Genomic DNA, 25,001 nt, shown 5'->3' with positions numbered 1-25,001 from the left:
GTGAACAAACAAAAAGAGAGAAGAAGGGAGAAAAAGAAAGAAAAAAAGCACATGTTTATATTAATATCCCCATTGCATTAAAAAAGAGAAAACTTTACTTCAAGTTTAATTGGATTGTCTTTAAAGCTCTCCCAGCTGGGAAAACCCCTGCCTGGTTTCAGAAAACATTATGCCCAAGTCAGTTTTTTTTTTCCCTCAGCAAATCCCCTTCCATCAGAATGTCTCTAGTTTCTCTTTATTAGATTGTCTCCATGGAGACATGAGAACCAGACAGATGTCCTTCAAGGATGCATCTGCAGTCCTTACAAATGGGTTGTCCAAGCCTCATAATATTCAGTATTTTTTTGCTGTCTCTCAAAACTAATCAGTCTAAGGTCTTTAATCCAGTCATTTCTCCATACAATAATGAGAAAAAGCATATTAATTTTAACTTTGTCATGTCTTTTTAACCAGGCTCTTTCTTTTCGTTTTACATTGCATTGCCTATATTTTTCAAACCTGTACAAGATGAAAGAGAGAAGAGGGGAGAAAAAGAGAAACAAAAACAGCACCTGTTTACAATCACCATTACACTTAAAATAGCATGGAAATTAAACCATACACCACGAGTACAGTACTATTAAGAAAAGAAAATGTTTTCTTAACTTACAGTTAGCTTTCTCCCCTCTATTCCCCTCCCCAAAGCATTTTTCTGAACATTAATGACATGACGTAGGGCACATACTTTAGAGTCCCCCACAGGTCCAACAAATTTTGAAAAAGTGCAATATTTCCAGATTTTTTATGTCATATTTCACAAATATAATTATTGCATTGTAATCCCACAGTAAGTTACTGGATTTTATTACTGTTCTTCTCCATCGCCCAAATTCTGTCTGCTTCTTTTCCAATGTACTCTTGATTCTTCTAGTCAACTCTCTTACTCCCTTCCTTCTCTCCAAAATTTTCCATTGAAATACTAGAAAAGGTTTAACAGGTACATTCATTCTGTGGTCTTTATTACCAGAAGAACAAGAAGCAGAATCTCCTTCTATTTTACAGCTCAGTTTTTGTTGGACAAACTTTTGAATTTCCTCCTCAGCATGCACTTCATCAAAAAATGACTTTGTCCCTCCAGGGAGGAATCCCTTAGACACAACCAGATAAAGCAGTTTAAATCACACCTGCATCTTGACATGGCCTGAATAGTGGAATTAATTTACTCTTCTGCCTGGTGTACAATGAGTAATCATTCTCCACAAACACGCTGCTGTCTCCTACTTTTAGTATTTTGTTCTTTTGTCACAGTTTTGTCAGAATCAACTCCTTCTGCTGGTAAGATTGCATCTTTACTGTTAAAGGTCTAGGTTGCTTTCTCATAGCTAGGTTTGGGGCATACACACTGTGCGCCCTTTCAACTTACAACTCCTGCTGTGCAATACCTGTGCAGTTGCTTATTTGTGCTTTCATAAAATTAATAGTCTGTTCCTTCCAGCTGCTCTGGTGTTGCTGAAAATCTCAGGTTTTCCTTATGTGCTCTGTCCTCTAATTCTATTATTTTTTGAAACATCTCTTCCTGTTCAGTTTCATATTCAGCCAGCCTTTTCTTCATTTCAACCGCTGTTTTTTGCAGCTTTATCATCTCATCTGTATATCTGTTTAAAGCTTCTTCCATTTTTCCAGCCTTTTGTTGTTTGTGTTGATGTACTCAACCAGTGTTTTATTTATTTTAACCAGGTTTATATGCAGTTGTTTTGTATCTTCCTGTAGGTTACTGGAAACCATGTCTGAAGGTTGCATTGCTTTTGCAGAACGCTCTACATTCAGTGTTTTTTCCTCACTTTTGTAGCTGATTTTTTCAGGTCTTCTGTCTTTCTTTATTCCTGGCATCCAGGCAGTGCACTTACTAGCCAGTTACTGAAATTTGTCCATAAACACAAGTCTACTGGCCTTATCTGCTGAGTTTCTGTTTTCACACTGGGAGAGCTAGAAACAAGCTGTTAATCAATGTGCAGCCATTTTGTAAGTCCTTTATTTTGCAGAAGATTATCTGGAAATGATGGTTCAAAAAGAGCCAAAAGTAAAGTTTTAGACAGAGTTCTGCTACAAGTCATCAGGGTTGTGGAGGCTTCTTGAGGAGATGCTATCCATGTGTCTGGTATAAAGTGGTCTTGCCACAGAAATCCATAGTTGTCCTGAGGTCCTTCGTTTAAATTGGAATCAAAAAGACATTTGAATAGAGTCTGTACCCTTTGTGCTCTGGTGAGAACCTTTTGGATTGCTGTTTTTTTTAATAGGATGATAGCCTTTAGTTTGGTCACATTATAATGAAGGCTGGAAGGGGAAATTATTGTGGCCTGGTTTTAGGGCTCTAACTGTGGAGCAGGAAGGTCCCTGTATACATGGGCAGCACACTGGTGCAGTGGTTCAGTGTATAAGGTCTCTACCTCGTAACTCCAGGGTCCGGGGTTCACTGCTGACTTCTGGTTACTGTCTTTGTGGAGTTTGTGTGTTCCCCCCGTGAGTGTGTGCATTTCTTCTGGTGTGCCAGTCCTCTTCCTCTACCAAAAGCATGCTGACTGATTTGGCTACTCTTAACTGACTTGGTGGTTTCGATTTATTCATGACTATAGTAGTGCTGGCAGCCCACTGTATACTTTTTATTGACAAATTAAAATAGCCAAGCTATGTTTACTATATCCAAATTTACAATATAAAGTGTACAACGGGCTGTTAGAAATATGACCAGAACTGGACTAAAACCATACAATCCATGCTATACAACAATTACAATTATTGCAAATCACTGTGTAGCTTAAGTATTGCAATGCCAAATACCCCACAGAAGCCAGTGTTTAATGTTACCTGTTAATCTTTGTATCCCCCTTTCTTGTAATCATCCAGGTACTTTGTACTCGGGCCATCCATGTGAATAGTACACTCAATGGCCATGCATTCAGGTGCAAATATGTCACATTCACACATGTATACTTCTTTTATCAATGTAAAAAAAAAAAAAGCTAAAAATACCCCTTTCTGGACCTCTCCTCCTTAAAATTCAAGATGCATCTCCTCCTTTGTCTTACAGGTTAGAAATTCAGACCACTGAAATTTTATATTATGCTAGTAACATTCCATGACGATTTCATGAATAAGTGTTGAACCTCTTTGGAGGTATAGACTTTCAAATTCAAAGAGCAAAACTAGAGAATACCAGTCAATATTCTGTGGACAGACTGGATGAAAATACTCAGGAGTTAAGGAGTTAGTTACTGTAAACTTGCTGACTTTTTTTTTAAAAAAAATCACTCCTATCCAGTATGGGTTTGTGCCAGCTAGAACATTACTGCTTTTATTGCTTGATTTTAATGTATAAAGCTAAAAGATGTGTGTGTGTATGTATGTATGTATGTGTGTATATATATATATATATATATATATATATATATATATATATATATATATATGCATATATATATATATATATATATATATGGTTTCACTTCATAATCTCGAATTACTGAAATCCTGAATTTAAGTAACCTGAGACTATAAAGTCGAACCATTCACAAAACCGAAACCCACAATCACGAACATACATACACCATACACCACATAACACACAAACCATTCCACCCATAGCACACAAACCACACCCCCCTGCTTATATATACCAACTCCGAGGTCGCACATAACATAAAAAAAAAAACTCACACCACGCCAACCTCCACTCGCTCGCACACAAGTACACATCACACATAAACAAACACCAGCAAATCAAACACTCACACTTACACCTCCCTACCCTTACCTATACATACAAGGTACAAAAACACAAACACTCACTCACCTGCAATTTCAGGCACCATAACACTACACACGACGCACCGGAAATGCATAAGTGCGGATTCGAGATATTGAATTCACTCTTACGCACTTTCGGCATTCTGGTTTTAGGCTTCATGGTCTTGAATTACTGAAATTCGAGATTTCAGTAATTCGAGATTCTGAAGTGTAACTCTCCATATATATATATATATATATATATATATATATATATATATATATATATATATATATATATATATGGGTCTACTGTATAACTTTGAAAACTCACATCTTCGAAATTAGACAGTAGACCCACATCTCTGCGGAAGTGCACTTAAGTGAACATCGAAAATAAAAAAAAATTAAACATTGTTTTTGCAAGGGGGCAAGCCCCCCTGTGCCCCCACATCCCCTACTTAAATATACTAACTCCGAGATCGCACTACAGTGGGGAAACACGTACACTCCCTTTCGCCACTGTAGTGTGCTTCGGCATCCTGGTTTCTTAACGGTTCATTGAACCGGTCTTCGCAGAAGTGCACTTTCGTGTAACAGAAGTGCACTTTCGTGTAACCGAAAATCCACTGTTTGTTTTTGAACAAGTGGATTTTCTGTGTTTTCCAGGAGACCCATATATATATATATATATATATATATATATATATATATATATATATGGTTTACTATTGAAATGTCGAACGGCACTACATCGACTGTACTATAGTCGAACATGGAAGTTCGAAAATAGTAATGACGACAGAAAAAAATCTAGGACTGTGTTTTAACATGGGTTAATGGGATGTTTGTAGTTCTGAATAATACTGAACACCTACCTCAACCCATGTTAAAACCATTCCTAGATTGTTTTTTTGTCGTCATTACTATTTTCGAACTTCCGTGTTCGACTATAGTACAGTCGATGTAGTGCCGTTCGACATTTCAATAGTAAACCTATATATATATATATACATATATATATATATATATATATATACACACACACACATTTTTTTTTTGTGTGCGTGTGTAATTGGCATTAGCTGCTTTTTTCCCTTAAAGTTTTTTTTTTTTTTTTTATTGTGGCACAGCATTTAGTATTGTTACTTCACAGTGCTTGGTTTTCCAATTTAGTTCTTAGCTGAGGAACCTTCTGTGGAGCATTTGCAATTCATCCCTGTACACGGGTGTATGTCAGGTGCACCAGTTTCTTTGTATATTATAAAGACATGCCACAGAAGAATCTATCCTTCTGCGAACTGTCTAAAGTTGTGCATGTATGCGTGTGTTTCTGTTAATGTCCTATAGTAAAATTACAAGTTATTATAATCCCTACCCCTTTTTGCAAAAAAATCAGTGTCCTCAGCTGATTTTCAATAAGTATAAGCACTAAAAAATGTATTTATTTATTAAAATTTGATGACCAAGGAAGTCCACTGGGCCGAGAAAAGCCCGTTTTCAGTGGAGGCCAGGGGAGAAAAGCTCCACAATAATTGCAAGTTACATTTCACATGTTACAAAAGGACATAGTTCATACATCTAATTAAACATTTACAGATAAGCTCCATAATATTTGCAATTGGCTTGTCAAAATGTTACAAAAGTGAAAAGACATAATTCAGTACAGAAATTTCAACATTTACATAAAGTGAATATTTTTGTTATAAACTCAGTGGTAGGTTTAACATTTCAAAATGTATAGCTACTAGCCAATAGTGTTAGGAAATATTATGCATGGAGAGGGTAGTAGTGTATTTGAGATTGGAGAGTGCAACACAATATATATTAGAGAGAAAATCAGTTTTTAGTAGGGAAGGGATTGTTTTGTGTGGGATGAAGTAATAGAGGTAGTTGGATGAGTCAGTGCAAGGTGGAATGGGGGGGGGGTTAAGTTGGAGCATGCCAAGGGCATTCCCATTTGGAAGAAAAATGAGAGAGTAGCTGAGATTTGAAATTTGTATGGTTAGGTAGGTTGTGTAGGTGTGTGGGGAGAGAGTTCCACTGTTTAGCTAAGGAGTGGGACAGCAGTAGATGGCCAGGAGGTCATGCAGGTTTGTGGACCTGAAGGAGTTTTTGGATCTGAGTGAGTGGTTGGGAATGTAAGGTTTTAAGGAAGTAGCGAGAGCTGGGCAGTTGGCAGGTTTAATGATGAGCTTGTGGGCAATGGTGAGTTGTAGGTAACTGAGGTAGTTTGGTAGTTCAAGCCAGTTGAGGGTGAGGAGGGAGTGGCAGTGGTGGGATGAGTTTTTTGAATTGGGTGCAAATTTTGGAGATCTTGTGGTAGCAGGATTCAAGTTTGGACCGAAGGCCAAGATGGAGATTGGTGAAAAGAAAGGCACCATACATAAGGTTGGGGAGTAGGAAGGTGGATGCAAGAGTTTAATGGGTAGAGGGGCTTAGGAAGCAGCTGTGCTTGTAGACGAGACCTAACTTTTGGTGGATTTTCTTGATTGTGGATTGGATGCGAGTGTCAGATTTTAGTTCTTCATCAATAATGATGCCAGATAGCTTGGTGTTGGGAACAGTTTCAAGGCGGGTGTTGTTTTGGCTCTGTATGGTGAATGTGGATTTGTCAATGGAGTTTTTGGTAGGGGAAAAAAACATTAGTTTGGTTTTATTTGCATTTAGTGCCAGATGGTTAGACTGCATCCAGGTTTCTGTTTTGGAGAAGGCTATTTGGGTTTTTGCTAGGAGCTCGGAGGGGGGGGAAGGCTGAGCAGATGATTTTTGAGTCATCTGCATATTGGATGATAGATGAGTCTGTGATGGATTGGTGGAAGTTGTCAATGAATACGTTGAAGAGAAGAGGGCCAAGAACAGAACCTTGTGGGACACCTGTGGGTGTAGGAAGGAAGGGGGAGGATGAAGTTTTCCATTGGACAGCTTGTTAGTGGTTGGACAAGTAGCTGGAAATCCAGGCGATGGTGGTGGGAGAAAGGTGTAGGGTGTGCAAGATGGTGTCAAAGGCCTTTGACAGATGTAGGAGTAGTGTGGATACGAACTTGCCTGAGTCACGTTCGAAGTTTTTGGTTTCAAGAAAGAAAGAAGGGCAGTCATGGTGCTGTGGCCAGGGCGGAAGCCGTGTTGGGTAGGGGAGAGGAGATTGTTTAGTGTTAGGTGTGCCATGAGTTGTGCTTGTATTGTTTTTGCTGGTATTTTACAAAGAGGGAAAAGGAAAGCAGTAGGCCTGAAGTTGGTGGTATCAGTATTTTTGCCACCTTTGTGGAGGAGGAGGATGTAAGCTTGGCACCAGATAGAAGGGAAGTATGATTTTTGTATGGATCTATTTATAAGAATAGAGATGGGATAGACAATGCTGTCTGCAGATTGTTTGAGGAAGATGGGTGGAAGGTTGCTAGGTGTATTGCAACAGGGTTTGAGTTTGAGGAGAAGTCTTTTTGTAGTACTTGTGGGGATGGGCTTTTGAGGTAGAAGGATGTGGAGTAAGGTTGATTGTTGGGGCAGGAGGGGTGGTGGTGGAGGAGGGGGTGGGAAGGAGGCTGATAGTTTAACTATGAAGAATGAGTTGAACTGGCTGGCTGTTTCAAGGTTGAAGAGGGTGAGGTCTGGGGCAGGGGTTTTCTTTGTTGCCAGGATGCAGCATGGATGAGATGGAGTCCCAGATTTATTTGGGATTTGTTGAGTGCAAGAACGGGAGTTGAGTAGTGGGCTTTGCGGTCTTTAATTATTAGTTTTTTTGCGGAGTTTCATAGTTGATTATACTCTAGGTGGATGTTAGGGTTTTCATGTTTTTGATAGTTTCCATTTTTTGTCCCTTTGGAGAGAAAAACGCCACCAAAATGGTGCTGTTTATGCTAACCAACATTTCCTCCCATATCTTTGGCATGTTCTCATATTTGCAGAAATAGCCACTGTCTTGTGCATGATTGGTTAATATAATGTGTGCATCCAGTAAGGCAGGGGGGTTCCCCATGATGACACATAGCAGGTACTGCAGGGATTACCCAAATCCAAATTCTGCAGATTGCAAGGAAGTCATTTCATCTTTGAAGAAACAGAGCAAGTAACAATTTCATGACTAGATTAAGTAGGCTCAGAACTCCATAAAAGTTTCATAGGTTGGTACTAGGCTATCGGCCCTAGGGCCTACACAAGCCTAGCCATAACAATTCCCTGGCTATTTCTTCCCACACTATTTACTTCCCTGAACCCCTGTCTAGCAGGGCGACTGAGGTGATCCCTGGGGTGAATTTCCTTTTTCCCATCCAATCATCAAGGTTTCTTTTGAAGAGGGCCAAAGAGGCACTCTGCTTGACATGTATGGGCAGTCTATTCCAGAGTCTGGGGAGTCTCTGGGTCTGGAATCTATCCCTCCAGCATGTTTTGTTTATTGTGATGACAAGATTTAGATCCCTGGAGCTTGTGGCTCTGAGGGACTGGGATTTCTTCAAGTGTAGCATGTCCAACAGCTCTGGGTTTGACATGGCCTTGTATGTTAAGCAGAGATTGCCTCGGAGTAGACGATATGCGACAGAGTATAGCTGGAGTTTTTTAAGGCGGTCAGCATAGGGCATCTGCTTTAGGCCTGTGATTCTTTTAGTGAGGTATTTCTGCGACCTTTCCAGTTGTTGCAGATGTCTTGAGAGGTACATACCAAATGGGGCGTTGTATTCTATAATGAGTCTAATGAGGGATGAGTACAGTGGGACAATGACCTCCTTTTTTTCTGGATGAAAAGTCCTTAGTGATGAGGTGTGCCACATAGAAGGATTTCCTGACTGTTGTGGTGATGTGGTTATTGAAGGTGAGACCACTGTCCACCTGTGTCCCCAAGTCTCTTATCACACTTTCGGTGTTTAGTGTACTGCCACCTATGTGATAATTCATGAGTACATGTTTTTTCTTAAAGGGGATAACTATACATTTCTTGGCATTGAGCTTGAGCCCATGGCTCTGGCACCAGGCATCTGTTTCTGTAAGGCCCTTTTGTAGAGTATCCATATCATTTGGGGATTCAATAATGGCTCCCAGTTTGCAGTCATCTGCAAACTTTGTTAGCCAGAATCCCTTAGTGTTGGCCTGTATTATAGAGAAGTAGATGCCAAACAAGAGAGGTCCCAGGACTGAACCCTGAGGTACTCCACTTGTCACTTGTCTGGAGCTGGATTTGGAGTTAGGTACTTTTACAGTGTGGGTTCTGTCAGTAAGCCAGTTGGCAACCCATCGAGTGACGTAGGGATTAATGCCCAGCTTAGTAAGTTTATCTATGATTCCGGTGTGGGGGATGGTGTCAAAGGCCTTGGCGAGGTCCAGATATGCTGTGTGGACTGCCTTACCCTCGTCCACAGCTCTGGAGACTGATTCCAAGAAGTCAGTAAGGTTCAGGAGACAACATCGGCCCTTCACTAACCCAAACTGGGTGGGGTCCAGTGTTTTAAGGTTGCCAATGTCTTTGTTTATAAGTTCCATGATAATATGTTCCATGGCCTTGTAGATCAGGCTCGTCAGACTGAAGGGGCGGTAGTTCCCAGGATCCAAGGTGGATCCCCCTTTGTGGAGTGGAATAACTGTAGCTGTGCGCCACTCAGTGAGCACGAAGCCTGAGGTGAGGGTATGATTAAACATGACACTTAGGTGAGGTGCCAGTTCATTTTGTAGTTCATGTAGTACACAGCCCGGGATGTCATCTGGTCCCATGGATGCTGTATCCATAGCTTTGGAGAGTGCGTTTTTTTATCTGTGTGGCCGTTATTGCCGGAATTTGGCAATCTTCCAGTATTGAGATGGTCTATTTAGGGGGTGAGAGGGGGGTGAAGTTGGCACTGAATCGATCTGCCAGGATATTGGCAATATCCTTGGGATCAGTATATTTAATGCCTTTCTGTTGTAGCTCGGAGCAGATCTGAGCATTGCCATTTAGATTCTTGTCATAGTTATAGAATGCCTTGTGGTTGTCTGTGGAATCTTTAGCAATTTTATTTTCGTAACTAGCTTTGGAGGATTTTATGAGGGATCTCAGCGTCTTACTGATGCTGGTAAGGGAGTTTTTTGCATCCTGGAATTTTCCTCTTTTCTGCAACAGTTTTTTCCTTTTGTTGTAAAGTTTGTTTATGGCAGGGGACCACCAGATTTGGCTTCCATTTTTGGAGGAGAGCATCTTGGTTTCCTGGTTTTGAGCAATTATTGGAATATTGCTTTTTTGTCCCTCCACGCCAGTATCTTTGAAAGATCAGTGCTTTACTGAGATTACAGCCTAGAACTGTCATTACAACTTTCATGAATGACATCATGTGAAACTATGATAATGGCATTTTTTCCAGCTGCATTTTTTAATTATCCAAATCTTATCTTGTTTCTGTAACCCAAGATACTTACATCAAGTTTGCATTATATTTCACTGGAGAATGCTAGAAGGAATGAAAACTAATAATGTAAATTTAGGTTGCAAAGAGTATATGTGTATTTGTGTAATGTGTTCTTTTAATTGAACTCAGAAGCGAACATTTATTGTCCTCAGTAGTTATGACATGCCAAACAAAGTAGAAGAATAGACTCTGTGGTTTCGATTTATTCATGACTATAGTAATCCTGGCAGCCCGCTGTATACTTTTTATTAAGAATTTGGAAATAGCCAAGCTATGTTTACTATATCCAAATTTACAATATAAAGTGTACAGCGGGCTGTTAGAAATATGACCAGAACTGGACTAAAACCATACAATCCGTGCTGTACAACAATTACAATTGTTGCAAATCACTGTGTAGCTTAAGTATTGCAATGCCAAATACCCCACAGAAGCCAGTGTTTAATGTTGCCTGTTAATCCTTGTATCCCCCTTTCTTGTAATCATTTAAGTACTTTGCACTCAGGCCATCCATGTGAATACACTCAATGGCCATGCATTCAGGTGCAAGTATGTGTCACATTCACACATGTATATACTTCTTTTATCAATGTAAAAAAAAAAAAAAAAAAAGCTAAAAATACCCCTTTCTGGGCCTCTCCTCCAAGCCTTCAGCATCTTCTGGCACCTTTGTAAGTTCCCCTAACATATACCATTTGACTAAAATTCCCACTAGATAAGCACTACCAGAACGGACCTTCTGCGTGGTAGGTTTTTACATACTCATCAGAGTGTTCTGTCAACATTACACTTTCAGGAAAGCTGGAGTGAATAAGATTTATGTTTTGTCAGGATTACACGTAAATATGTATGTATATATTCGCCTATGTCAGCACAATTTGTTACTCTTCAAAAGGCAGTCTGATGTGATTAACTAGATGGCAAAACACTTTATAGAGAGAGACAATCCAGAAAAATAATAGTGGGTTTCCATACATAAAGAGAATGCAGGTGTTCTACTGTTTTATACAGGACTTTGCTCGGTGTCTGATGTATTTTTTTTTTTTTTTTTGCTTACAAAGTATGCTGCGAATATGCACTTCTTTTCTGGATCTAATGGTTTTCAAAGGCTGCATCCACCACTGACAAAAATGGCTGAGACTAATGTAAAATAGGACTTGCTTGGTCACTTGCAGGAAGAGAAAATATCTTTACTGTTGGTTTGGTTCTTGGGCAGTCTCTGGTGTGTTAGAGGTTCAAATGTCATGCTCGAATTTTCCCTTGTAATACTGTGTATATATTTCCCAGGCTTATCTGCTTCTGTTTATTTTTTGGGACAGCCCTCCTTTTTTTACAGCCATGTTGACATAAGGAACATTGTTTGCTAGCACAGTTTATGTATTGCTACCATCTCTGTTGAGAAACATTTCCTTATATTTAATCTTAACTGCTGCCTTTTGTCAGATATGCAGCAATCATAAACAATATTGAATCCACAGTATACAGATGTTCTTTGGACTTCTGGTAGCTTTGGTTGTATTAATCCTCTCTCAACTGAACTTTATTTCTTAACGCAGTGGGGCCATACCAGTCTGTTTTTAAAGCCCACCCTTGTTGGGTATGTCATCTTATTTACTCTTCTGGGGTGGCTTAGCTGAGCCTTTGTCTTTTTTTAATGAGGTTGAAGATGTTACCTCAAGTACTGTAGCTGTCTTAAACAATGTCCTGCACTGGACAAAGCTTCATCCTTTCTTCCTAATTAACAGAGCAGCCCTCTAGCCGTCCACTTGAGTGCAAAGATTACCTTCACTGTGCCTTGTTGTATTTGGCTGACATCTTACTAATTTGTTCATGTGACAGACTTGGAACCATTCTTATGGCTGTAATTATGCCATTTCTTAAACCACTGTGTACAGGATGAGAAGTGCTTGTGTGTGTGTGTGTCATTTAAATGTAGATGGTATACATTTTTACTTCATAGGTCTGAATTCTGGGTTTCAGGCATTATAAAACTTTCATAGCTTGATTGTCCATTTTTGCATTACTCACTATTTATTTGCAGCATATATATTTGCCTTCTGTAGCAAGCCATGTCTTGGCACAAATCACTTCTTCAGCTACACAAATTAACTTTTTCACGGTTACAACCTGTTAGGAATGTACCTTCTTTTAACGGTAATTAGCTATCTCGAACTGAGTTTATAATACCCAGCCCTATAAGTGTTTTTTTTTTTTTAAACATGTGATGAACAGAAGGCTTGCTAAAGCAGGTGATGAAAAAATTAGCACTCAGTCTTTTGCAAGAATTTGTAGTGTGATATTAAAGTACTTCACAAAATACATCTGACGGGAGCATTTTTCAAAAAGCTGTTGCTTTTGTATGCATGTCAATGGTTCCAGTGGCAATTAGCCAAAATATGTTGATAGTTCAAACATAGTTACTGATTATAAAATAAATATTTGTCTTATCATTATTAGGTAGTTTTTATTGAACATATTTACAGTGCATGTTGATTGCTGTTGTCATATGTATCCATTTCAAAAAAAATTTTTGCTTTCTAATCTGCTTTTTGTTCTATACCAACAGCTCACTCCAGCAGACAGCAGTTCCCTTTCAGACTACAGCAGTGAGCCCGCATTGTACTTTTAATCTGTATGAAAGTACTTCTGACTTTGCACTTCGTGTTATTTACAACATATATACATTCTTTTGCACTGAATTGTAGTCAATCCTGTTGACTTCATCTTGAGTCGACTGTCTCTCCGAAGAATCGCTGTGCAAGTAACAGTGTTCAAATTAAAAATTCCAAGTCTGGAGCATAGTTGTAACTGGTGACTTGGATCAACTTTCCTAAGACACTGCAACAGTGGTGACTGTAAATTAACATTCCAAACTGCCATGGTGCAGTGCACCAGTTAAGGCATTATTCATTTACATGGACACAAAGCTACATCACTGACTCTAAAAATCATCATTTCTGTGTCTTGAAATTATGGCTACAGAATTACCGTCCTATGACACTGCCCAGTTATTGACTCTGTAAATTAACTAATCGACCTTGGGGCAATTTGCATCTTTCCAGATTGGTGTGTCTGCATTCCATCCGGTGATACACGAGGATGATATCGTAGTAATCGTCACTGAGTTTCTGCGTACACTGCGCCATTGTAGATTACAGATTAGGTACTTGAAGCTCTGAGGAATGCTGTACTCCCTGCACCTAAAAAAATACTGTGTTTGAATTCTGGAAAACGTTTTACACTGTTATAGGTGGTTCATCATAGACAATCTGGAGTTCCATGACGTTTTTTTCAAAGGAGGTGCCTTCACTTTTTTCAGTACATCTTTCCATAGTGCCATAGTCTACACACACATTCAGACACAGTGGTGAGAATTCTGCCACTGTTTAATGTATATAGCCTTTTTGCAACTGGGAGTATTACAAATAATTTCTTTATTACCTTGTCTATTCCCACAAAAGTGTCTTTGTAAGTATAGAATGTCTGCTGGTAATATCTTTTCAAGTAGTGATTATAGAGTCACTCATTTCTTAGAAATGCAAGTTCACACAGGGAAGACTTCTCACATTCTGAAAGCTTTAAGACAGTAGATTGTTACTTCAGGTTTTACTGTATTAAGAGCAACTTAAATTATTTTATGTATTGTTTATAATGGAAGGAGATGAACTGTCGTACTCATTTAATTGCACTGAATGTGAAAATTATACGTGGAAGTGGTGTGTGCTGTCATGTACTTATGAGAGGCAGACATGGAATCTGTGCTGTGCCTGACAAAGAGTACTCTGAATGTGGAGCATAGCGTGGATTTACACTGTGGCATGCACTCTTGTAAGACAAGTGGGTTTATGTACTGTTGTGTTTATGTGACAGACTTGGAATCATTCTGAAGAATACAGTTAAGCCATGTAATGCAGTGAATGTAGCATGAAAAGTACAAAGGAGTGTTTATGTGTTTACTTAACTGTGCAAAACACAGGCATATGGGCACACATTTTCTGGGTAGTAACCTGTAGCACAGAATGTTTATGGCTTCTGAAAAGCAGTCTTGTTAAAAAAATGATAAATGCTTTAAAACTTTAGACTGAAGTACTTTCAGATTTGCTTGGTAGTGCCAAGGACAAGCTCATATAGAATCTTCATATTCCAGTAAGTGCAGCAAAACTGTTCTGGTTTTCTGTATACTGTGTAATTGAGAGGTTCACATTTAACTATTGTATGGATTCATTTTTTGCTGTAATGGTAAGAAAGCCTGAGAAAGATGCTTTGAGTGTGTGGAATATATCTGTGATATGTACTAACTTCAGATTTCATTATATTGTAAGTGCATAAGATTTTACTGAAAGATGTGTGTAAGGTGATTCACAAGTCCAGCTTAACCCTTTGAAACACACCATAAATCAAATCCTAGTTGCAGCAAGCTGTTTTCTACAGTAGCTGCTTATTATTAATGGCACTCTAAATGTTTACTATGTTGATCGTATTTCATCTGAAATAACTAGTTTAGGTTGTCTGTAACACTTAGTAGCTCATGAATGATGAGCCAAGCAAAATGAGACCCAAAGTCATTAACATTTGGCTTGCACATCTCCATCCTGTACAGTGTAAATAAATAAGAAGTGTAGTGTTTTTGCACTCCGCACATAATGAAAGTGATCATTGAGGTGGTAGGTCTTATACTGATTATATAATACTTGTCTTTTTTAAGACTATTGGACATGAGTGATGGGAACAGTGTAACTTGGAATGCTGTATCATTCTACAACAATGATGTAATACCACATTCTCTACCAGAAAGTTGTCTCTGATAAGGCATTTATTATACAAATAAAGGCTGTAAGGTTTAACCTTCAGCTAGAAAAACAGGTGTGGAACTAAACATATTTTGTACTGACCTGGTGCATGCAAAAAGTCCACACAGAAAACTGTGAAGGCACATTATTGAATAAGCATTGCACATTTGTGGGAGGGGGGCTTCCTAAAGGGAAATAAAATGACCTACTATTTGATTACTAAGCATGTGGAAGAGCCATTATACCATGCATTCTGTGTACAATATCTTTATGGAAAATATGTTGTGGGGCTCAGGAGGGTCGTAATGCAAAAGGCCTACGTTAATGCACAATGAGGCCTTGCAGGATGGTTGTGTGTGGTCTCAGAGGGAGCAACACAACTGTGTGGATGCAGCCGTCCAGTTTAATTAAAATGTTCTGATAACACATGCAAGGGATAGCCTGTATTTTACTTTGGGGAATTGTGGGATTGCTTAAATTATTGGCACTTTTGGCATATTTTATGGGAGGGGAAATATGAAACCTTTGTATTCCTCATCTTTTAGTTCTCTCAGTTTGTCAGAAAAACTGGGGTGGGCGAGAATAGGAGGTATTTCTAATGATAGTAGCAGCATCCGGTTGGCTTCTCCCAACCCTTTCAGCATTATAATCTGTAGTTTTTAAGGCTTTACAAAGCATAGTTGCCGAACATTCCATTTTCCCCTGAAATGTATCCACCATGCATGAATGCAGCAGTGCCTTACAGGAGACTTCATTTTAAGAACCTAGCTGCATTTCAAGAAGAGGATGGAAAGGTGGATGGATAGGCTGTCCCACTAAAATGTTTCCCTTTATTTGCAGCATCATTTCATCTTAAATGAAAATATATCTCTTTATGAAGAATGATGAACGATAGAAGATATTTGATACAGCTGGCACTGTACTAGATGCTTATTGTGGGGCGAAAACATTATTTTGCAGTAAATTCTGCACTTAATCTTGGAATAAGCTGTAAAAGGTTCTGATCAGAATGGAGGTTTGACTGAAAATCTGCCAGGGTTGGCTGTTGGGGCCAAATGTTTTGCTTATGTTATCTAAAAAATGCTGTAATTATATATAATATTTATATATAACTGCTAATAGAAATACACTGTTGACAAAATTAGTTCTTCAGCTTATGTTTCCTAATTAAATGATTTTCATGAAACATTTTCTTTATTGCAGCTTTAATAATTTATATGTGAATACTATCTTTTTCTGATCTCATCAAAATAACGTCTAATAAACTTTTTACATCAGCAGGGTATATTTTTTTTCATTTTTGTTTTCATATTCTAAGTGCTTGCATGTTCTAGTGATCAGAGCTGCCCACATGGAGTGTAGGAAGGGGATTGTATGCTCTGTCAAGTGAGGGAACTTTGGAGTAGGTTTGAGATTAGAAGCTTTCCCCTTGCAGTCTTTGCTGTAACAGTAATGTAGGCATACATTAGTAGTTGGCTTGAAAGTAGTCCATTAACCCCCACAGAGAAATATAAAATATAGGTAAGTCCTAAATCATTTCTGTGAATTTTAATAGATAAATTCAATGAATTTATCTGCTAGACATTTTGCACATGGTTCATTTGTAAACAGAGCTTTTTCATAAGTTTGTTTTGTCAAGTTCCTTAATCCACAGAGTTTCTCTCTCTCTCCAGGGGTTTCAAGTCAAACCTAGAGTTGTTATACTGAGTCACACACACCTACATCCTTGCAGAGACCTCAGACATGTATTATTTCAGGGATGACCAAAGTCCAAGGTTTGTCCTGCTGAAAAGAAGGCAAGAGGTAAAACAAAAATGCTGTTACAATGTTTGCATAACAAACCTGACATGGTACTTATTTCACTGTTTTGCATTCCTCTGCATTGTCTGGTGAGAAAGATTTCAGTAAATGTATGTATTTTGTATAATGTTTGGCAGTTGTGAACAGTGTTTATATAATGTAAAAGCTGAAAAGGTATTTAACAGCACCATTCTTCTCAGTTTTTTTATCAGGTGGCATTATCAAATTATTCTTTTAGGGGCTAATTGTACTGCACACTTCACATCAAGCTGTAGCAAAATACTTCCTAACCTAATAACAGGAAACTGTTTTACATTGTTGTTCAAAATGTATTGCAGTTAAGTCACAAGCCCGCGTAACATGTATTTTGTTTTAAAGTGTGAAAAACTTAAAGCCTCCCATAACATAGGATGGCTGTTGTATGTGTTATTATTGATCAATTTAAAGGTGTTGTATTGAATGCCTCCCTTACAGCACCGAATTACATTTACTTCATTGACCACAAACTTACCTGTACTAGTGAAGGCTGAACTTGTGCAGTAAATTGGTGTGTAGTATGAAAGCAAGCCGTTGTGCTGTCTCACTGTAGTATGTTACTACTCTGTACTCTTCTGCAGACAATCAGAAAGATGCAGAATAATTGGTAGTTGATGATGGATATATGAACCGTTAAATAATGAATGTTCTCTTTTTGCAAAAGCCGTTGCAGTCATTACTGCGCAAATTGTCTAATTATTCGTTGAAAAGAAACTACAGTAGGGACAAACTAAAAGATTATGAAAATATTTATACTATTTTTATGTTCTTTTTTTCCCAATATAGTTTCTGCTTTCTCTTTCATTTTGCAGTTATGCTGGATTTTGGTCACATTTTGCAGCATTTTTATGGCGCTTCAGCTGATGTGCCCACTCGCTCCACTGCCTTTATTGATTTGGCCTATTTCTTTCAAGTAGGGAGAACAGCCAAGCATTCCTAGGCTAGGTGAGAATCCTGTGACCCATTCATTGTCATCCAGGGTACCTAATCACCCCTCACTGCCAAAAGTTTGGTGTTAGGGAGCAGGCCAGCTTTGGGGTATGACTGGGTACTCTACCTTCTCTCTTGGAGTTCTCCTACTCAGTGCTGCAGCTCTCTTGAGATCAAATCAGAGCGGCCTGCTGCAGGAAGTGTGCCTGTGCATTCTGACTTCCCCAGTCAATACATTTGCACAGGGTAGAATGTTCTCAGCAGGCCTATGCTCCATGAGTGCAACAGTCAGTGCTCTCTCAGGGCGTCACCCAAAGATTGAGCCAGAGCCACCTCTCCCCACATAGGATGGGTGAACAAGCAGCAGCTGCTCATCTCCATGCTCCTCCTAGTTCTTCTAGTGCTTGAGCTGCTAGTCAAACTTGGGTTATGTGGGTCATAGTCATGGCCTCCTCCTTCTGTGCCACAGAGCTGGGATTTTACAACTGGTTTTGTCAAGGTTACTTGACACACTTGTGTATACTTTTGGTAGGATACCTTGTGGTATTAAAAGTACAGCAAGCAGCTTACATTTAAAAAAAAGTAAGTTATATAAGAACTTACTGTAACAGTAAATGTCCTACTGATCACTGTTGGTGTATTCCAGTACTGATGGGTTATTCTTCTGAGGCAACCTGATATCTGGCAGGCATAACAAAACAAACAAAAAAAAAAACTGCTATATGCTTGCATGCCCAGAGTATGACCTCAGCCCATCGGAATAGGGGTACATAAGTGGAGGTAGGTGTGTAAGATCTTCATACTATCTAGATCCTGGAGACACCTCAGTAAATAGAGCAAAGTAAGTCAGCTGAAAGGAGAGGAGCCACTCCCCTCCTTGGTCCACTGGATGCATAAAGCTGTGTACAAAGAGCAGAGGGGGAGGGATGCAGTACTGTAATAGTGATCAGTAGGACATCTACTGTTATGGTAAGTTCTTACTCAGCTGTACTAGGTCCTTCTTGGGATCACTGTTGCATCGTTCCAGTATTGATGGATGATTCCCAAAGCTTAAAAGCTTAAAGGTTGGATAGAGTGGATGGACTTCAGACAGAGTAACTGTCTACCAATCCCAGGAGTACAAATCTGCCAAAGGAGTCTCTGATCTAGAAAATGCATCCAGTCCATATCGTCTTGTCAAGATGTATACAGAGGACCAGGTGGCTGCTTGCAGAATGGCTCCGGAGTCAATGCCTTTGAAGAGTGCACCAGCGGAAGACATTCTTCTGATGAAATGTGCTTTTACAGTGGACAAGCTGTCCTGTAGAATGGATTTGTGATGAGTATGCAAAGGAGTCTTCATCTGAATCAGATTCCTCTTCCTCCTCAGATGAAGATTTAGTGTTTCCTCTTCTGAGAAGGGTGGGGAAGTGAAGGAGTAGAAGGAATGAAGAGGGGTTCAAAGACACAATGGCCTTGTATAGACCCTGTGGGAATTCAACTCATTCCTGTTCTTGAGGCATTGGAGTAGGAGAAGTGTGTTTGGTTTTCTGTTTCTTTTTCTTAAGGGGTGAAGTCGGCCCTCACAAATAATAGTGGGTCGGATCCCTGACAGACTTTGATCAAAGAGCTAGGCACTAACAAGGTTTGAGGAATGCCCTCTGGTCCCTCATAAATGATCATTCTTGGTTCCCACGTTATCAACCGTATCAGTATGGGCAGTCTCACTGGACATGTGAGAGTTGGACACCATACTGGCCTCAGGTGGGGTCACAGTAGAAGGCGTCTGAGAAAAATTCAGTCATTGTGGATTTCTGCAGCATCTCAATGGGAGCATCTAAATCAGACCAGGCAGCAGGAGGTTCAGGCCTAGGTGTCTTGAGCTTTCTGTAGGTTTGAGCAGGAAGGCCAAGGTACCACCATTTTGATGTGTAAGAGGTACTTCAGATATTGGGTCTCTATGTATGGATTTAAAGAAGAAAACAGAGTACAGAAGGTTTTTGGAACAAACAATTGGCAAATCTGCACTTTATGTAATTGCGTTAAGTCCCTGGACAGAGTAAACACTGGGAGTAGAGGTCATTATAAGGTATCTGCCCACCACAGTCACACTTCCCTCTCTTAGCTATTATCAATGAAGCTTTTGAGAAAAATTCAAGAAAAAAGTGTGCTTAGTTGGGCACTTATCAAAATAAGTGTAGGCAATGGTAGCAGCCAACAACTCAGGAAATAGACTGACAGAAGCAAAGATCTTGCGTTTGGACTGGTGGAAAGATAGTCTGAAGATCTTACTCTCCTGCTTCCACTTATGTACCCCTATGCCCACAGCCTGTGGTTATATGCTGGATGTACATGTGGAAGGTGTTTGGCTGTGCTACTCTGACTGGACATCACCTTACCTCAGAGAGAGAACCCACCAGTATTGAAGTACTGCAACAGTGATCTAAGGAAGGACATTTTGTGCTGGCGTAACTTAAAAAGATTAAAGACAACCCTTGCCCTGTGGTATAGAGGGGTGAGACCCTAACTACAGCTTAGGTGACCTATGTTTGATTAAAGATACAGGCACCTGTAAAATTATGGGTGATGGGCTTGGATTACAGATGCTGGCTCAGCCATCTGGGGGGGGGGGCAGGATTTGGCTTGGCACCCCATATTGTTGACACCTAGTAGTGACTAGGAGCTGCTCATGTGGGATGCTGAACTGGGGAGGAATGTGTGCATGGCTCTTCCCTAGCCAGGCAGCGCTCTTTTGAATTACTGAGACTCTTAGCTGGCAGTAAGGATAGGTTGCTCCTTAGTACATATATGCTGGCTCATGTCCTGCCACCTGACCTTCATAGCAGGGGAAAGGTTGAGTGAAATGGACTAACTGCATGCAGATAGGGGAACCACTGCAGTGGGGTCTTGGGGAAGAGAAAGCCAAGGATATTACAGGCAGCTTCTCTGAATCACCCAACATGTTTATTGTTGTACAAATAAATTACCAAGACAGCTTCAACATCTGTGCACATTTTGCAACACATTTGCGTGCTCCACTTGACTAGAGATTAACAGCACCTCTGGGTACAATGATTTTGGCCAGTTAGTGTTTTTACTGAAGGTTTATGTAATCTTATCTGCCTGAGTCTGTGAGTGGAACCGAAGGCTGCTAGTACTGAATTAAAACCCTATGGTAAGCCATTTCATTTATTTCCCCTCCTGTAGTACAAGTACAAATGAATCGGTGTGAAACTTCACAGTCAGTTGCTGGTAAGCCACTGAATCTGTCTGCCCTGTAGTGCTTTCAATGGGGCTATTGCTCATGGGAGAGTAGTTTGGCTTGTGTCATGATGAGATAATGAGAGTGTTTTCCTTTAAGCAAGATTTGACTAAGTGGATCTTTGTTTTTATTGGATAGCAGATATGGCTGCGGATATAAAATTGTAATGTTCATGTATTTATTGGTCTGAAGAAGTCTGGAGATGGTCACCAAACGAAAGCACTTACCTCAATAAATCTTTGGTGTGCCTGATACAGCCAGTGCTTTGTTTCATTATTTCAAAAGTTTGGCTTGTGTCTGGTCAGATCTTCTTTCCAGTATCCTTGTTTTTTGCTGGAGATATGCTGGACAGTTGCTGATGCCTTTTGTCATGCAAAAACATTCAGTTCCTTGAGGGAAGAATGTTGCCAATCCATTAGAGATATGTTTAGTTAGCAGCTCTTGAGTAACCTTTTTCATTATCATCTAAACTGGCGATTTTGCATGTATGTTTTTTTGTTACATTCATCTGCCCACTCTGGTACAGTAACTTATAAATTAGTTAGGAAAATGAATACTGATGAAGCTGAAATGAAATGATTAGATAGTACACCTTCAAACATGAAAATGGTTGAGGTTGTAAAGGAGTAACATGACTAGACAGTGAAACTTTCAAAATCAGTGTACACAAAAATGTCCGAGTTTGCTTCTCTGTATTAAGTCTGTGGACACTTGCATGGAAAAGTTGTATACATCTCATATATCATGAAGTCTGTGATATATATTGGTTTATTGTCATTCTCTTGGAAGATCTGCTGAGTGTCAGATGGATTATGGCCAACACTGTACTGCTGTGTGTTGTAGGGTTGTCACCTTTTCAGATGACCAAAATGGGACAATTGTGGTACAAACATCAAATTTTGCAGGCCAAAACATACCCACGGCCAGTACAAGGGACAGAACTTCACTTTTTTGCCTAAATAAAAGCTTATTCTTGTAGCATTTTAGTTGCTTATTCTGTTGCTCATAACATTTAGGTGTTTCAGATACAGAATAACTGTTTTATGCAACTATTACATAAAAAATAGGAAATTATTTTGCCCTAATATTTCAAGACAGTTGCCATTCTTACAATATTTTTGCAGGACAAAACTGCCCAAAGAGAGACTGTCCCTCGCAAAGTGGGACAGGTGGTAACCCTAGTGTGTTGTAAATTTGGGATGAAAGCCCTTCTGACCCTCCATGCTGGGGGTTGTTTTCTCTTCACCCACATACTTATCAAGTCCAAAGTTACTGCACTTAAGGGGGAAAATTTTTAAAGTTTCAGCCATTTACCATGTTTGTTGGCCAACTTGTGCTTTTGCTTCAGCTTCTTTCATCCAATCTACTTTTCCTTTACTGTTAACAAGTTGCCAGTCAAATTTTGATGCTATTACCTGCAGCATATTGCATGTGGAATAAGGTACAATGTTTGATGTCATAACACTACTATCAAGAGCCATTTGGTATCCTCTCTGCAGACCACAGGGCTATTTGAGCAATGGTTAATCTGCATGGCAAGATAGTCAGCAATCATGTTGGATCTTATAGGGAGGGTTATTAGAGTCAGTTATGAAGTGCCATCAAGTTGTTTGTGTCGGACTTCATTTATGAAACATGTGGAGCAAGCAAAGCACAATTAACCAACTTTATATTCCCCATGCATCAACATTGTCTTTCCAATGCATTCTTCAATTTTGGCAATGTTTCTGACTCAACATCATCTTCTCAAGATTCTTCATGTCACCTACTGCCTTATTTTCTGCGAAAAATATTTTTATGCCTTCCTTGCTCTGTCTACCTCATATCATCTATTGTGTTAAATAATACCCACTTGGACTGTGTGGCATCCCTTATACTGGTTCTTTGGGATTATACATATGAAGATGTCCAGTTGTCTCTCTACTTACATGCGTTCTGGAGAAGACTTGAGTCTCGTTGTTGCCTATCTTTGAATCGCCTCTTAGGTAGGTACTAGGCTATTGGCCCTAGGGCTTATACAAGCCTAGCCAAAAAGGTACCCTGGCTTTCGCCACCCAAGAAAATTATTTTCCTGTGCCCCTGTCAAGCAGAACCACAGAAGTGATCCCTGGGGTGAATTTTCTATTACCCATCCAATCATCAAAAGTTTTCTTGAAGAGTGCTAATGAGGAGCTCTGTTTGACATAGATAGGTAGTCTGTTCCAGAGTATGGGAGGTCTCTAGGACAGGAATCTATCCCTCCAGCATGTTCTGTTTATTGTGGTAACAAGGTTTAGGTCCCTAGAGTGTGTAGCTCGGAGGGATTGGGATTTCTTTAAGTGGAGCATGTCCAACAGCTCTGGGGTTGACGTAGCTTTGTATGTTAGGCAGAGATTGCCTCTGAGTAGGCGATATGCAACGCAGTAAAGCTGGAGTTTTTTGAGACGGTCTGCGTAAGGCATCTGTTTGAGGCCAGTAATCCTCTTTGTGATGTATTTTTGCAGCCTTTCCAGTGGTTGTAGATGTCTTGTGAGGTACATACTAAAAGGGGCGTTGTACTCTATAATGGGTCTAATGAGTGATGACTAGAGGGGAACAATGACCTCTCTTTTTCTGGATGAGAAACCTTTTGTGATGAGGTGTGCCACGTAGAAGGATTTCCTGACCACTGTGGCAATGTGATTATCAAAGGAGAGACTACTGTCCACCTGTGTCCCAAGGTCTCTTATCACACTTTCTGTGTTAAGTAGACTACTGCCTATGTTATAGTTCATGGGTACAGAGTTTTTACCAAAGGGGATGACAATGCACATTTTGGCATTGAGCTTGAGACCATGGCTTTGACACCAGGCATCTGTCTCAGTGTGGCCCTTTTTTAGGATGTCCACATCGCTAGGAGTTTTGATTATGGCTCCTAGTTTGCAGTCATCTGTGAATTTAGTTAGCCAAAGAACTTCTGTGTTAGCCTGTACTTCAGAGAAGGAGATAGGAGAGGACCCAGGACTGAACCCTGTGGTACTCCACTTGTCACTGCTCTGAAGTCTGATTTGGTGTCTGCTACTTTCACAGTGTGGGTTCTAGGTAAGTCAGTTGGCAACCCATCTTGTGACATAGGAATTTATACCTAGTTTAGTGAGTTTATCTATAATTCCAGAGTGGGGGATGGTGTCGAACGCCTTGACAAGATCTAGGTAGGCTGTGTGAACCACCTTACCCTCTTCTATGGCTTTGGTGACTACTTCAAAGACATCTACCAGGTTTAGGTGACCTGGTCTGCCTTTTACAAACCCAAACTGTGTGGGGTCCAGAGTTTGGAGATCTCCAATGTCTTTGAGTTCCATGATGATACCTTCCATGGCCTTGCAGATCAGGCTCGTCGGGCTAATGGAGCGGTAGTTCCCGGGGTCCGTGGTGGCTCCCCCCTTGTGGAGTGGGATAACCGTTGCTGTGCGCCATTCAGCAGGCACAAAGCCTGAGGTGAGGCTATGATTGAACATGGTACTTAGGTGGGGTGCCAGTTCGTTTTGTAGTTCATGTAGAACGCAGCCTGGGATGTTGTCTGGTCCCATGGATGCTGTGTTCTTGGCTTTGGAGAGTGTGTTTTTTACCTGTGCAGCCGTGATTACAGGAACTTTGCATTCTTCCGGTATAGAGATGGGCTCTTTAGGGGGTAAGAGGGGGGGGGTAAAGTTAGCACTGAACCTATCTGTCAGGATGTTGGCAATATCAGTTGGGTCTGTATATTTAGTGCCATTGTGCTGTAACTCAGAGCAGATCTGAGTGTTGCCATTGAGATTCTTAACATAGCTATAGAATGCTTTGTGGTTGTCTTTAGAATCAGTGGCGATTTTGTTGAGTCCAGAGATTGACAAAGTTAGCCCCCAAAAAATAGAGAAAATCATCCAAATAGTGCATGTTAGTCATCTTCATAGGTTGGTGCTAGGCTATCGGCCCTAGGGCCTATACAAGCCTAACCATAACAATTCCCTGGCTGTTTCTTCCCACAATATTTACTTCCCTGAACCCCTGTCTAGCAGTGCGACTGACATGATCGCCAGGGTGAATTTCTTATCTCCCATCCATTTATCAAGGTTC

The 25,001-nt window shown here is 40.0% G+C and overlaps 1 protein-coding gene across 1 annotated transcript in view; it reads left to right on the top strand.

Annotated features, from left to right (window-relative positions):
• The window catches only part of TPRN (taperin), a 456,868-nt gene extending 440,756 nt beyond the window's left edge, over window positions 1-16,112 (top strand). The window contains exon 4 of the mRNA XM_044058457.1: window positions 12,697-16,112. Coding sequence (XP_043914392.1) covers window positions 12,697-12,759 — 63 coding nt within the window. The 3' untranslated portion in view covers window positions 12,760-16,112. The remainder of the gene's footprint in view (window positions 1-12,696) is intronic.
• Window positions 16,113-25,001: the final 8,889 nt, after the last annotated feature.

The sequence above is a fragment of the Protopterus annectens genome, chromosome 16.part0, assembly GCF_019279795.1.
Source record: "Protopterus annectens isolate FY-2018-M chromosome 16.part0, PAN1.0, whole genome shotgun sequence".
Lineage (NCBI taxonomy): Eukaryota > Metazoa > Chordata > Ceratodontiformes > Protopteridae > Protopterus > Protopterus annectens.
The sequence above is the reverse complement of the archived record's forward strand: the minus strand, read 5'-3'. Positions and strand labels throughout refer to the sequence as shown.